This window comes from Aythya marila (assembly GCF_965140915.1).
Source record: "Aythya marila genome assembly, chromosome: 4".
In the NCBI taxonomy this organism is placed as follows: domain Eukaryota; kingdom Metazoa; phylum Chordata; class Aves; order Anseriformes; family Anatidae; genus Aythya; species Aythya marila.
The window spans coordinates 2,988,964-3,004,979 of record NC_139045.1 but is presented as its reverse complement, the minus strand read 5'-3'; the positions used below and the strand labels follow the sequence as shown (position 1 = coordinate 3,004,979).

At 35.6% G+C, this 16,016-nt stretch overlaps 1 protein-coding gene across 24 annotated transcripts in view; it reads left to right on the top strand.

Moving 5' to 3' along the window:
• Positions 1–16,016, top strand: part of ANK2 (ankyrin 2) — a 336,396-nt gene that overhangs the window by 296,532 nt on the left and 23,848 nt on the right. For all 24 annotated transcript variants that reach the window (XM_082759087.1, XM_082759101.1, XM_082759095.1 and 21 more), the window contains 6 exons: positions 854–950; positions 5,437–5,665; positions 8,781–8,906; positions 11,089–11,211; positions 11,869–11,901; positions 13,895–13,916. In XM_082759087.1, coding sequence (XP_082615213.1) covers positions 854–950; positions 5,437–5,665; positions 8,781–8,906; positions 11,089–11,211; positions 11,869–11,901; positions 13,895–13,916 — 630 coding nt within the window. The remainder of the gene's footprint in view (positions 1–853; positions 951–5,436; positions 5,666–8,780; positions 8,907–11,088; positions 11,212–11,868; positions 11,902–13,894; positions 13,917–16,016) is intronic.

Here is a 16,016-nt window from a genome sequence, read left to right as displayed (position 1 = left end):
CTTACATTTTATAAATAGCTGTAACTGCTGTTGGAATTTCTGTTTTCTGTAAGCTCATTCTGATTTTAAACTAACTGGAATTAACGTGACATTCCTCACCAAAAGGTGAGGCAGGGAAGGATACTGAAAAACTTGAAAACATAGTCTAAGTCCCCATCATTCACCCTAGAACGTCTGCAGGCTTGACAGACTTTCAGTAGCATAGGTCAAATAGGAAGCTGGCAACATCAGAGTTAAACAAGGCCAAAACATTTAATAGGCTGATAGGAATCCAGAAGTCTATCAATTGTACAGCAAGATACCAATGTGCAAATTTCAACTGCAGGATCTTCCCAGGAGCTGTCAGACACAGATTGCTCAATAGACTTTAATTGGAATGTGCAAAAGAAATTTCCTGGTTATGTACATACTGGACTAGAGTCTTTCTGAACTATTTGAAAAGGAATTAGATTATAGAAATCACATATTGTAGTTGTTACTATTAGTAACAATATTATTGTCTCCCAAATAACAATACTGATTTCAGTGCACTGTACCTGGGCTAATTTTGCCATGCATACATGAAAACTACAGAAAAAAACATCTTACCTCCCAAAATTCTAGCCTCTTTACCATTTATAAACCTGTGCTACGGCTGCTCATTGTTTGAAAATCATTTGTATGCGGATGATTTCTTTTATCAGGGGAAACTAACTATCTTACTAGCGGAATAACATGGACCAAAGGAGAAGGCATGTCTGAGATAATTGCTAGTTTCATAACAACAGTTCAGAAAAATGTAAAATATTACTTAGAAGCAAGAAGATTGGGAAATTGCCTGTTTGTAATTCTTTTTAAATTACTGTTATTTCAGGAGGAACCACCCCTGCCCAATGGGAAGACATCACTGGAACAACACCACTCACGTTTGTTAATGAATGTGTTTCCTTCACGACAAATGTGTCTGCCAGGTACCTATAAAACAAAACACAAGTTTTACAGTGTTACTTTCAAGTGCCTGTCCTTTTTTTCGCTATATGAATTTGTTTTACAAGTGTTTCCTTTAAACTATTTCAGTTAATGGTGGAAGGAATATAGGTGCTTTGTTTGTGCTGTGAATCTATTGGCCAAGTATTTTGGAAGCTCTGAGCCTCCTAGCCCAGACAGAGGATGTGTGAGAGCTGTAAAGCCCTTACCAACTGAATGAATCTTATGCTTTTGTCATTTCCATCTCAGCCATTACTCCTCTGCAGTTAGTGCCTGCCGTGTTCCCAGAAATTACTTAATGATGTATTCATTTTTCTGAAATAGTAATCTGAGGGACAGTTCAATTTTCAGGTAATTAGAAAAACCTGGTTTCGTTTTGATTACCCCTACTCCTCAGATGCAGAAATATGAAAATTTCCACGGAAATCCCTTATTTGGGTAGCTCATTATGCATCTTATAAAAGATGTTACTTTCAGAATATCCAACAAATGAGAAACCAAGCCGAAAGTTCTGTAGGTGTACCAAATTGTGATTATGTAGAATCTCTTCTAACCATCTGTTCTTGTGATGAGATTGAACTGCTGTCTTTCTGGTAACTGACAAACAGATTTTTGTTTAAAAAATATATGAGTTTCTGTTCTATTGATGATTTATATCACAGAAATGCACAAAAATCTCAATCTCTGTGACAGAGGATTAAGACCAAGACCTGGAAAGTTTTAAATTTAGGGCTCATAGTCTCATAAACAATTATAAAAATCTTGGATAACTTTGGAAATGTGACTATGCCATGAATTTAAATGAATTTCCTTCAGTGCAAACATTAGGGGGAGAGTTATTACTTTATATAACTGTATAACTAAGAGTTATTACTATTAGATTAGGTTGTTTAATTAAACCTTTATTCAATGTTAAAATGAGTTCATCTCCAGCACTCCACTAGGAGAAATAAAATACTATTTTTCAATACTTTGCCAGTTTAGAGCTGACTTCCAGTGAAGTTGAATGCTTTGCTGATGTGCATTTCCTGTTTTTCAGTCCCTTTTTCTTTACTAACAATGGCCACTAGAGGGAGACGTTCAAGTGTGTTTTAGCTTTCATCTGCTACCTGCAGTGCTCGTTTAAAGGGAGAAATTACAGATTAATTTAAGAGCCAAGCGTGGAGACTGGATGCAAAGTCTGAGACGTCAAAATCTCTAAAACTGTGAAGTCCCCAGCAGGACTGCACGTGAACTATAGCTGGAATGAGGGTGATAGTTTATTGAACTACGGCCCAGTATAAATATTAGTGGTGGATATTTCCTAATCCCCATGATGGCTTTTCAATTGATTACTATTGCAATTAAGTAAGCTGGGTCCCATTTAGAGATTTTAATGAGTTTCACCTCTTCTTTGTTATCTAGCTAAGTGTTCAACAGAGTACTTAACCCAAACATGATTTTAAATGCTGTTAAAGTTAGAAAATGGGATTTTTTCATGTATTTAAAGTCAGAGAATTACCATCTTTGCTGAAGGACAATTTAACTTGAATTTCTTCACTTGTACCCTGGTCTAAAAGTGCATCTGTCATTTTAGCCTTGTGCTCTGCTGAGAATCAGCTGATGCCTGCTATTCACAATAACTTATGTTTAATTAAATTGTTAGACGCACAACTATTTTCCCATTCATAAGACTAATTCTATCCAAAATGAGCTTGGGAAACAGATACTTTTGTCTAAAATACATGTGAATTAAACTGCAGACTTTGAGGAATGGATGTTTTCCATTTCCTGAGCTGCTTTTTTTTTTTTTTATTTTTAAATTTAGTATCTGTTTTGGCTTTTCAGTCCCTGGTGTATGGAAGAAAATCATTTGAGCATATGGTGATTTCTTAGAGGATATAGCCTCTCCGGTTTGAGGCCAGCAGAGTATAATTCTTCCACACACTAGAAGTAAAGTATCAGTATGCACAACCTTTATGTACCAAACATGCTTTCTCTCTTCAAACGTCATCAGCCTCTGTTTTTCAACCAGCCTGTTTGTTAAATGTTCCAAAGATAAGCACAGAATGATGCTCACTATTATTCAACCGAAGGATGAGTAAGACCAGAAAAATCACACTTGAAAGGTATGTGTTGTGGGTTATAATACCATGTAATCTACAGTAAGTAATAAGCCCCCTGTAGATTATATCAGCTTCTGCAGCTTCTGAGGTGTCTTCGACCTCTCATGACTTCCTTCTTCATCCTACGGGTGTCAAACTCAGCCATACTTTCCACCCACATGAAGAATTTTATGTAAATGAAATGTCATCAGCTCCAGAGAGAAACTAAATGAAATGATATCTGAGAAAGAAGGCAATACATGTTACTCATTGCAAAATGTTTGGTACATTTCTGCTCGTATGTTTTGGGACTAGAAAATGGAAGTATTAGAATTATAGATTATAAAGCTTATGTTAAGTGAAAGTTGTTATCTTTACAAAAGAACAATTCAGTTGTCTTTAAAAGGGTATAGGGAAATCCTATAATTTTTTTATTACTGGGCAATGCCATCCTGGCCTGAATGGCCCAAAGAAAGGATAAAGTTCCTGTAGCTTACAGTGAGGAGGAGGGGAGCTGCTCTGGAGGCTGAAGTTCCAGACATGAATTGCACATCCGTGGTGTATGTCTTTGATAACTTTGTACATTTGTAAGTTTGTACTGAGGTTGTTTGTTGCGATTCACATGTAGTAGCAGTAGGAAGTACTCACCCTATGGAGATGCAGTTATTTATTCTAGTAGCATTTGCCTGTTGCTTTGAATCCCTTCACATATGACTTGTGGTGCAGAGTCACAGACTGGGGGCCATCAGCGTGGAAGATACAATGTATATTCTAGAAAGAAATCATCATTAAATTGAATGCTAGAAGCCCTAATACAAAGTGAGTCAGTGGTGATCACAGCCTCTATGAAGCAAGGGTGTAGTAGCAATCAGATTCGGATATACCTGCTTTGCGTGTCTTCAAAATATAATTGTGCTTAAGTATAGAAATAAGTGTATATATCCCCGTTCTTCAGTATGCCCCCCCAAAACTGCACAAAATCAAAGTTAAGTCTCTGACAGAATTCACATAAGAAGCATTTCTGATTTTGAATCAGTAGGACATTTCAGGCTACCTAGTAGGAAAAAAGCAAATGTTTTAGGCAAAACATGTTAACATTTCAGCTGTGAGAGGTGGAGGTTCTAGAACAGACTGAAGCATTAGCTACTCATGCCAAAATCACTTCAGTCTCCTGCTCCTCATCATTAAAAATTCAGGAAACTTTCACCACGTCCCTACTGGGCAAAAAAAATTGTACACAAATCAGTAACACCCAGGTGCAGCATACTGACAGATCCAGTGCTTAACAGGAAATTATACAATGTCTAGGAAAATATAAGGGGGCTAAAAATAAAAGGCTGAAATTGCTTACTCTGTAGTTTAATGATGCAGTTATAGCCTGGAAGAGACATGACAGGATTGGCATTTGACTAGTTAGATGTAAGCAATTTTACTAAGATTTTTTATGAGACATGAGTCTCTTGTGCATCATCAGATGTTTAGCAGCAACCAGCTGCCAAAAAGATAGTGTATTTATTCCTCTGGATGAAAGACACCTATTGAAACTTACATTTAAGGGGATATCTGAACTGTGTGCTTGGAGTACACCCTTCCCTACTTACTTTCTGCTTAGAATTCAAGGAATGACCAGATAAGTAAGTAAAGACAACTTCAGAGATATTTTGGATGTCTCTAGACCTGATGATCTGATCAATCACCATTTCAAACGTATCACCAGAAACTGTTGAAAGTGATGGAAAGCAGAGACCACCAAGCTTAGTCTAGAAAATATTCAGTTCTTGGTAAAATTAAAAAAGCCAAAAGGTTGATCACATATTCTTACTATAAAGAAAAAATTCCAATGAAAACAAAGTTGAGGCCATAGCCTACTTTTGAATAAAGGAACAGAAATATTTATTGGATACTGTGATAAATCCCCAGATCTCAGTAAGCCATCTATAATTGTTTAACTATTATAAACATATTTTTAAATGTAAGATATTTTATAAACATAAGAATACAAGCAGGTTCATGCATTTAAATCTTCAGAGTGTTTAAAAGCCAGTCATGTAACTGGAAGCAAATAAGCTTCCAAGTGAGTGAGATCATACCAGAAACACAAACAACGGCCTGGCATTTGTGCAGCAGGAGATCCTATGAAAAGTCTGCATCTGATATTTTGGAGCATAAGTTCTGGTACAAAAGCTTTTGCTGTTGAATTTGCTTCATGCTCCTAAAGCAGAGGAGGGCTTCTGCCAGCACTCCTAAGCTATTCTTCCCAAATGGTAGCTATTTTTCTTTTCTTCAATTGGTCTGGTTGCCAGCTAATGCCACAATGGTGGAAACTATGTAATTATGTTGTTTAAATCTTTGCATTGATTATCCAACTTTTCATTTTAACTTACAGATTTTGGTTGATAGACTGTCGACAGACACAAGAATCTGTTACTTTTGCTTCCCAAGTGTACAGAGAGATTATCTGTGTCCCCTACATGGCCAAATTTGTGGTGTTTGCCAAATCACATGATCCCATTGAAGCACGGTTAAGATGTTTTTGCATGACAGACGACAAGGTGGATAAAACTCTAGAACAACAAGAAAATTTTGCTGAAGTGGCCAGAAGCAGAGATGTAGAGGTACTGTACAAGAATCTTAAACACTTTTCTCCATTTTCTAATGTCTGCTTTTAAGCTGCTGTTTTCTGCCTACTGCCTGCTACAAGGAGTGAAAAGTAAAAGGGCCAACAAATGCAGTATCACGCATCATGGTAAGATGCAAGCTTTGCCTTTAGGCAGATGCAAGTTAACAGGAACTGCCAGATATGAGTGACCAAATCCTATTTGCAGTGGGCCATTACTGACCTGATAGTCCACAGGGCTAGCTGGAAGGTTATCTATATTCAGTTGTCTACATTTGGGTCTTTTGGTCATCTGGTTAGCTGATGTTAGAAAGGGAGTCCCTTTGGAAAAACTGCATCTTTTGCTTTCTCCATAGCATCTCCATAGCATCACTGGCATTTTAAGGGGACATCCAGTGTGTTCTCAGGGAAGTCCTCAGCAAATTAAAAAAAGAGGTAACTGGAACATTAAACTGGATGCAAGGGGAGAGTAAATACAGGAGTGAGCTGGTTCAGTCTGAGCTCTCTGTTATAGACTTAAGACTTACTTAGAAGATCTATAGGACAAAACTGCACTGAAAAAATTTGTTTTCCCAAGTTGCCTTTTTATGGTGGACCTGTTAAACAGTTACACTTAGAAGCTGGACTGATTTTATGCTAGGAAATTGCGTAGTAAAATGAAGTCAGGCATTACCATTTAGTCCAGCAGTTTCTTATTCTTTGTCCTGCTTTTCTCTGGTGTCAGGGCCAGTATTTCTTTAATTCAAAGATTGAAAATTAGAGCAGCATCTTCCAACTAACTATTATGAAATCTACTTTTACGTGGGGAAGCAACACCAACATTTTGAGATTGCTAGTTCTACAAGAAGGAGGAGAGGCATTTTGTATGGCTTTTATTTTAAAGAAACAAACAAAAAACAAAACACTATAGCTTGTAAGAATTGTGCGTAGCTGTAGAGCTTGGTTAGGGTTTTAGGTGCACAGGACCCAAGACTGAAGTAAATCACTTTAAAAGTGAGCTGATAGGTATAGCTGATAGGTATTTTAAATGGACTTTTTGCCTCAGGTAGCTCAAAACTAAGGTCTATGGATGTGGGCTAGTCCTGAGTTTAGTCCAAGTACATTGAGGTATTTTTCTCTGATGGTCAGCATTGATTACATAAATTTTAATTAGCTCTGTAACAAACTGTTGGGAGATAACTTGAATTTCTTAGTTATTCCAGTAACTTCCTCTTAGAGGAATATCTACATAAAGGTGAGTTTTGGAGTGGTGTGCTTTCCTGAACAGTTACATTTCCTGAGCCTGATACTACCTGGGTGTTATAAGGGGCGAAAATCAAAGACATAAAGGATAGGAATTTTCAACTTCTGATAACTCCATAAAAGCATATTACTAACCAAAATGGCAGTCAGCAGTAGTCATATTTTATCAGCATATTTGCTACAAAGAGGTTATGCTGCTTAACAAAAAAAATCATGTCTGTTGCAGAACAGGCAAAGGTTTTTCTGTATGGGACCCAACAAACTGCCTGCCTCTGTATCTGTCAGCTTCCTCAGAAGAAGTGACAAATTGGAAATGCATTAAGTACATTAATGGCATATTCTTCTTCTCAGTAGTATGGTCTTCGTATGGTGTTCTTTTTCCACGACTGAACCCCACCTTTAAAAATATTTGTTCTCACTGTTCCTGGACCTCTGACAGGCATTTGTTGTGCAGAGCACCTAGGTAAAATATGGGCTCATAAAACTGAATGGCAAGGCTGAATTTCTGGTAACTAATGACAAGATATTAATGTACTGGTGATTTGAAGGGAACGGCTCCAAAATTGGTAAGAGGAGATTTAAACATGTGGAGTGGCCACACAAATAGCAATCCAAAGATGTAAGCAGTATCATTATATGGGCATTTTGTTTGCTTCAAGCCCGACTTTCAAAAGCTGTAGACCTTCCCAAATCCAGTCAAAGTGAAAAGAATCTGCTAACATATTGTCCTGGTTTCAGTTAGAACAGGGTTTATTTTCTTCCTAGTGGCTGGTAGAAGGCTGTGTTTTGGCTTAGGATGAGAAGAGTGCTGATAACACCCCGGTGTTTTAATTGTTGCAGAGCAGTGCTTACACCAAGCCAAGGACATCTCAGCTTCTTGCTCTGTCCTGCCAACAGGCAGGCTGGGGGTGCAGTAAGAGCTGGGAGGGGACAGACCCAGGACAGGTGACCCAAACTAGCCAAAGGGGTATTCCATACCATCTGGGGTCATGCTAAACAATATATAGGGGTGGCTAGCCGGGGGGAGGGGGGCTGGACTGCTCGGGGTTAGGCTGGGCATCGGTCAGCGGGTGGTGAGCAATTGCATTGTGCATCACTTGTTTGTACACATTAGTAGTAGTAGTACTATTATCATCATTGTATTATTATTATTATTATTATTATTGTTGTTGTTGTTGTTGTTGTTGTTATTTTCCTGTCTTATTAAACTGTCTTTATCTCAACTCACGGGCTTCACTTTCCATTTCTCTCCCCCATGCCAGAGAGGGAGGGGGGAGGGTGAGCGAACGGCTGCGTGGTGTTTAGCTGCCAGCCGGGTTAAACCACGACACATACACTGTCTTTACCTGCTGCAACAGGCTGTTGTAAGTTGATTAAACTCATAGGTAGTTTAATTTAGAAAGTTTTTGCATTGTTTAGGAATGTCCTGTGCAACTTAATGATATTTACAAACACGCTTATTATCCTACCATTCAAATCTAGGCTTTCTGCTTTGAATGCTGATGAAAATGGTTTTTTTGGCTATTGTGATGAGCCCAGGTTAGTAAAGTATGCTAAAATTTAATCCAATTAAAAATAAAAATATATTTAAAATGATAATTTGCACAGATTCACAACACCAAATGCTCATTCTGTCATTTATAGTGTCACGGTATTGTTACCGAATTAACAATATATTCCAGTTAGAATTTAATAGTCTGAAATGTTTCCACAGATTTTAGGTGACTGTTTATAACAAACGTTGCAAATGTTGACAAGTCAAGTCCTAGAAATGTAAGAAATTGATCTAAACTACTGTAGATTTATGCTGAAGAATCCTAATCCCATGACTGTGATTAATTGTTGCTTTGTTTCTTTTTAATCTCCAACAGGTATTAGAAGGAAAACCCATCTACGTTGACTGTTTTGGCAATTTGGTGCCACTAACAAAGAGTGGGCAACATCATATATTCAGTTTTTTTGCCTTCAAAGAAAACAGACTTCCCCTGTTCGTTAAGGTAATATCAATATGTGAGCTATGGATAATAATTTTATTTTTGTCTAATTATGAGTTTGTGATAAAGTTAGCAGACTGAATGGTCCAATATTTTTTCTTTTATCGTCATGGATTAAACATTGACTTGGGTAGTTAAAACCTACCAAATCTATGGAAATAGCTATCTGAACTTTATTAAAAATTTGCTCTAAATACAATTACCTGTCTCTACACAATACACCCTACATTTGTCAATATGGATAGGGCTGTAAACACAGATGTAAGTGTTCTTCAACTAACCATACACTTCAGTAGCTATGCAGAACTTGCTTGGGAGCTCAGTAAGAAAAGTATGGGTCCTTTTTAGATATTTTGAGTTGTAGCTAAGGTTACGATGACTTTCTGCATTATAGTTTATTTGTTTGTAGTGTTCTGGAAAATTCTCGTTTCTGGATGAAGATAATTTATCCTTAGTCAAAAGGTAACAAGGAAAGGTTGGACCTGGTGCTTAGGGACATGGTTTAGCGGGTGACGGTGGTAGGGGGATGGTTGGACCAGATGATCTTGAAGGTCTTTTCCAACCCTGAGTCTGTGACTACGGTTAACTTAAAACATAGTTTTACTGTATTTTTTGAAAACAAAGGAAAAATGAAGTAATTAATTTTTATAAAGTCCAACTGTAACCTAGTTTTATCCCCATAGCATGTATTATGCTAGTATTCTGTTGTAAAATCTTTTATGTGAGTAGAAAAGTCTGTTAAACAAAAGCCAAAACAAAAAACACATTCAGCAAAAATGAACTAATGCGTTGTCCCTAGCTTTGGAACCAGCAATGTAAACACCATGGGCCACAGAGCTCAGTTGCTTCTTTCATGAGATGTGTAGGGAGCAGATGTGAAGAAGTGTGGTCTGTGCTAGCAGCAGAGGGGGCTGCCGCCTCTGAACCACCACCACCTTCTTTTCTGGATGGAGAGACTCAGAGGCGCTCTGCAAAGCTTTTCCAACAAACTGTGTTTCCTTCTGCTGGCTCATCCTGCCTACAGCAGAGCCATTATATAAAACAGTGTTAGAGAATTACTTTATGAATTAAAACTTCCAAGTGAAGAAAATCAACCCACTCATTTCATTAAATTTGCTCTGTGTTTCTAGACAACTTTTAAACTCTCTTTCTCCTCCTCAGAGATATTTTTAAAGCTTTTTTAAATTTAGAACTCTATTTATGCCAGCACCTATCTTTGGCTTTGCATATTTTTCTCCATGATGGGTTTTCCAAAATGTGTTCAAAAACATGGGGCTTTGCATCTACTATTTTCAGTCTGGTAACATTAATGGCCATGTATCCAGTTGTATCATCTTTATCTGTTCAGAAAATGAAGAATGAGGTAATGCTTTGTATTTGACATTATGTTTGATCCTCCTGACATTACAAACAAAAGCTAGAACTGCATCACCATTATCTTAAGATCTAAGTGCTTAGGCTTGTTTCTGCTGCCAGCTGTGAAACAGTTTTTTCTGAATCATTGCAAAATGTTAGAGCATAACATGCTGTAGTATCATTTGCAGATTGTCACAGTCACACCTAGAAACACATTCCAGCAAATGTCTTCAGTGTAAGAACAGGATTTATCGATACATTTGAGAGAACATTTTGCAAAAGCAGAAATTAAGTGTAAGCTTTCACTATTTTCAGCCTCTCAGCCAAAAGAGTAGCTGAATGAACAAACAATATTTACTACTACAATTTTGAGCAAAACATTATTGCTAATATCAGCATAAATACGCATGCTTGCCATATGGTTTATTTTATAACCTATTAGAAAATTAGTCTTTGTTATTACTACAAAGTCTGGGGATTGGTTCAGTGAAAGACAGGTATTGTAAGTTATCACAGAAACCTTACCATACCAGAATGTGTCTGTTCTTTTAAGATTATTACAGCATTACCACTGACTTCTGTAAATAAGTTTCTAATGCCTAGGCCTGTATGTAGTTGTGTTTTCTCTTGCTTTAACACACAAATACATCCATATATACATTTACAAACAAGTGGGAAAATAACAAAAAAAAACACATTATTTTTGCCTACATTATTTTTTCTCCCACATCTAGCCTCTTTTCTACTGAATTACTTTGAGTGGTACAAGTATTTTAAATGGGAATATAGCAAAATAACAGATGTTATGTCTATATGCTTCCTCCACCAGGTGCGAGATACCACTCAAGAACCCTGTGGACGGTTATCATTCATGAAGGAGCCCAAATCTACAAGAGGTCTTGTTCATCAAGCCATATGTAATTTAAACATCACTTTACCTGTTTACACAAAGGTACTGTGAAATGATACTAATCTATCCTAATCAGCATTGTAACAACCAAGAAATGAGTAAGAGGAAAAAATGTAGTCAAAGGTTTATAGTCAGGTATTTTAAAGAGTCATTTTTTCCTGTGTGTGGTAAGTTGGACTTTTTACTGTCCTTGTCAGTTTAGGAACTCTATGCATTTTAGTAATGCATTAGGCTGTTTGAACAAAATGTTATCTGTGTTTTTGATTTTTTCTTCAGTGTTTTCAGCATGTAATATAGTTTTATTGTAGCATTTTTTGTATAATTTATAAATAAGATGTCTCAAACTATTTTCAATTTAAACGAGTAACTTTTAAAACTATTTTAAATATTTATTCATGCCAACTTATAGGTGCAAAAGCATGCATAAATGACAAGTTTTAGGAAAAATAAGGATCATGAAGTCTAACATCCAGAAGCAATGTTTCTGTCTGTAATTTGCTTGATGGTGTAGCATTTTGTGTTTTGCACTGGCAGTACAGTTCTGCCACCTTTCACACAAGAAATCAATTGCAGAAACATACTGCATAGTCTTCTGTTAAGTGTTGTATGAAATTATTTTTTTACACTCTTTTCTTCTAAAAACTGTGTATTTTGCCTGCTCTGTTTTCCCCTTCTTGCATGGCAATTTGGAACTGAAAGGAATCAGAATCAGATCAAGAACAAGAAGAAGAGGTAATGTTGCTAATAATAGCATGTTATTGTTTATGCATACTGCTAAAATACAACTAATATATACAACTTAAAAGATTAAATCTGTAGTGATTTAAAAGGATCTTCCATAGGAACACTTCTGGAATTTACTGAGTTTAACTTTCCTGTAGATAAAGTTTTATTGATTCAGCTCCACTGATTTTAGAGATGTATAACAGTACATTTTCTTTTCAAAGTAGTTTATAAACATTTTAAAAATTACTCTGTCTAGAGTAGGTCATGCAAGTGGATTTATTTAATTTATATTCTCCTCAGCACACAACAAAATGGGAAGTGGTGTTGATTTTCTGATTCTGAAAATTATCCCACATCCTAAAAATAACGTAGGGGTGCAAATGTTATTAGCTGTGGATCTGGAACATTTTTGTTTAACCTGATATCTATCTATTGTCAGAAGCTAATTCCCATTATATGTGTTAAACAGCAACATTATCAGGTGGTCATTCAATTTCATCATGAAAGCACAAAACTAATTATTTTAGCCTCTATAGTGCTGCTTACGCATTTCCAGTGAAGTCCCAAAAAGTTGTTTTTAACAAATCTGTACTCTGCAAAAACCAGGTAGAAGATACTGGAAAATTATTTTTCCAAACATTTATGAATTCTGATACTTTCATGTAAGATGCTAAACCACAAAAAGACAAGGCTATTGGTGGCTAAAGATATCTTTGCATTTTTAAAGCAAATTAAAAATTCATTATGTTAATAACAATATTTAGTGTGCTGATATAATTCCAGATTGATTTGGAGGGACGTAAAATAAGGGAAATTAAATTACGCTAAGTGTGACGTTTAATAACATTAAAGCCTAAGTGATTACAAGGAGTATATAACCATGTAAGTCTTGCCAATGATTTACTTACATTCATTTTTCATGTCTGGAAAAGCAAGAATTAGCAAGATCTTACCTGAGACAATAAATAGCTTTTATTTTGGTAAAGAATACTTTCGAACAAAAGTGGGCTTTTTCAATACTCACTAAAGAATATCTGGCAGGCTTTCACTTACCTTGTATGTTGTATTTATTGACAGTACTGCATAACTGATTTTCATTCCTCTCAGTCATCCTATTACCACAAGTTTGGCAGAGAACATTAAGTGTGTACTGCTACTTCTAACTTTGTCTGCGTACTGTTGCACATCCATGTTTACCCATCAAAAGTCTTTTCCTTACGTGGACAAATGATCATGCTAGCAGAACTGAAAAAAGAGTCAAACTACAGGGCAACTTGAAAAGTTTGCTCCTTGAATTTTCAATCTGGCATTGATTTTTTTTTTTCACGTTTTTCTCAGCAAAGACTATGTTTTCTTTTGAAAGAAAACAAATTATATTGCCCTTTTAATCTATATGCTCTGAAAAAAATAAATCAATCAAAAAGATGGCTTCTGAGGGCTATCACTGCTTCCATTCAGAGCTATCAGTTGGTAATATTAGCATCAAATCCTAGGCAGTAGTAAGTCTGCTGTCCTTTTCGCACCTGCTTTTTATCATCACAAAAGTAGAGAAAAATGCAAACTGTGATATCAGAATGATTATACACAAGGAAATTGTGTTTAAAGCATGATAGGTGCCGTCCAGCTGGGGCATATGCTTTCAGATTACCTTATTGGACTTCTCCCTTTAATGAAAAGAAACGAATTAGGAACAACACGACAACATACCCAATATAAAGCAAAAGTTTGGGCCTTCTAAGCTGCTAGTCCCATTGATATAAAATACGTTGCAAGATTATTCACATACTAGACTATAGGAAAGTAAACATTTTTCTGTTATTAAAAACACTAAATATGTTAAATTATACATACCGTTATCATAAATACATTCTTGGTTCTGTTTAAGCCAGTGTGTGTTTCTTGATATACTTAGTGGATGTGACTCAAGCAGTATTACTAGTGAATGAGTAAATATTTATTGTATTGCAACTTTTAAATTTTCCTCTTTTTTCTTTTCCAGGTTGATATGACTTCAGAAAAAAGTAAGACTTTTTTTTTTTTTTTAACACTGTAATGCAGTTTGTGTGAAAGATTGTTAAAAATAAAGATAAGCATGAAAGAGAGCTAAGTTTTAACAGCTATTGCTAATAACATCAATACTTTAAAAATGTAATAGAAAACAAAGTAATATCAAAAGTTATCCAATTAAATACGTTTTAATATATAAATTAACAAGTAATACAATTTAAAACAGTTTTTCTAAGCATTTACTTTCCTTTGACATCCCTAGTGATCCCGCTATTGCTATTTTGCTTGTATGAATGCTCATCCCTCCATTTTTGTCCATTTGTTGATACACATTGTTGCCATTTGAGATAAATGACAGTATCATTTTTAACAAAAACATGATTAATATCCTAATATATTTCATTAAACTCATGAAATATAAGCATGCAAAAAAGTGATACTGTCCAAAGTAATCAAACTGTTTAACCCTCCCCTCCCGCCCTTTACTGTGGTGAAATATGACTGGAAATGTAACTCTAAGCTTGGTGTACCATATAAACCCTCCATATATACAGAATCAGTCCATTATTAGAATCTGAGGGTGAGTGGTTCATAGTGCCAAAGATCTCCTTTAATGAAGATGTAAATCAAACAATATATATTTATATTAAGTACGTCTCTAATAAGAAATAACTGCATTTGAAAACAGCTCTTAAATCTATTTAGGAAAAGAATGACTTTGTTTACAGCTTAAAGTGCAATTTCTTGCCTTTATCCTACCTTGCATTTTGCTGTCTATTCCTGATATACCATGTACATGTTATAACTGGAAAGACAACAGCACCAAAGTCCTGAAGATCAAATGGATGGCCATTCCCCTATAATCTCCTTTTGTTTAAATTAGAAATGCTTCATCTAGAAAACAAAAGACATTAGTGTGACAAAACAGCCAGTAACCTGCTGGAAAGTAGCATTCATCATGATAAACAACATTACCAATGTCCAATTTCTGCTCTAATTCATTATTATTTATGCCAGGAGGACCAATTTCATCAAGGTGGAAAAGACACACTGAAGTACAGTCAGCAGAATAGAATGTCAGTTACCCCATGGATATTTTTACAAAGAAATGCAGATAATTTTGTATTGCCTAGCTTCCCCTTATTTGCATTAGTACTTTGACTTTTAGACCAGAGTGCAGAAATATACCAAGTTTTACGTGATATGCTACCTCTAAAAGAAAAATGTACAATTCCCTACAATTTCTAAGTTACGAGCAGAAAACAATGCTAACTTAATTCCTCCAGCGTTTAACTCTGTTCAAAATACATTTGCTAGTAGTGTTTCCTGAAATTAAATATTGCCAGTAGGCAGTAATGGCATAGCATCCAATATACCATATATATATATATATATATACACCAATATACCACATATATATATGTTTGCTGATTGTACAGATTGGACAAATATTTCACCACAGTACGTTTCACAATAACTTCATGTATCTTTAATTTATATGATTAATTTTAAAGCTCTTGTTTTTTAACTGAGGTTACATTCACAGAAGCATTTGCAACACCTTTGCTTTGCATGGAAATAACTTGCCTTACATAAATTGTATGTATGTGTCTAGTGTGATTGTCTGATTTTTGGTTGCCATACATTACATTTTTTTAAACTTTGAAATCACTTCTAAGTTGATTCACAGTTTTTTCTTATTATCTCTCCTTTTCTTCTGTCTTCTCTTTCCTCAGTCAATTCATTAGTTGTCAATGAGGATGTTCCAAGGAAAGGACCATGCCTCTTAAAACAAAAGAATGTTTGTTCCATTGTTTAGGTGTGAAATCCCCTTAGATGAAATGCCGGTTTGCAGCTGATTCAGATCTCGACATATTTGATCATATTTTAGATTATTGCAGAATTACTTATAACTTTTTATTTTGGTCATTAAAAAAACAAACAAACAAAACAACAAAAAACACATTAACCTAATGTTATTCTGACAGTTTGCTAACACTGGCTTTCTCTTAGAGGAAATCGACTTTCAATCAGTTCTGATGCTTTCCCCCTCTTTTCTTGTTTATTTTTATTTGAACATTGATCTGTAACATCTGAACAATCTTGAGATGCCT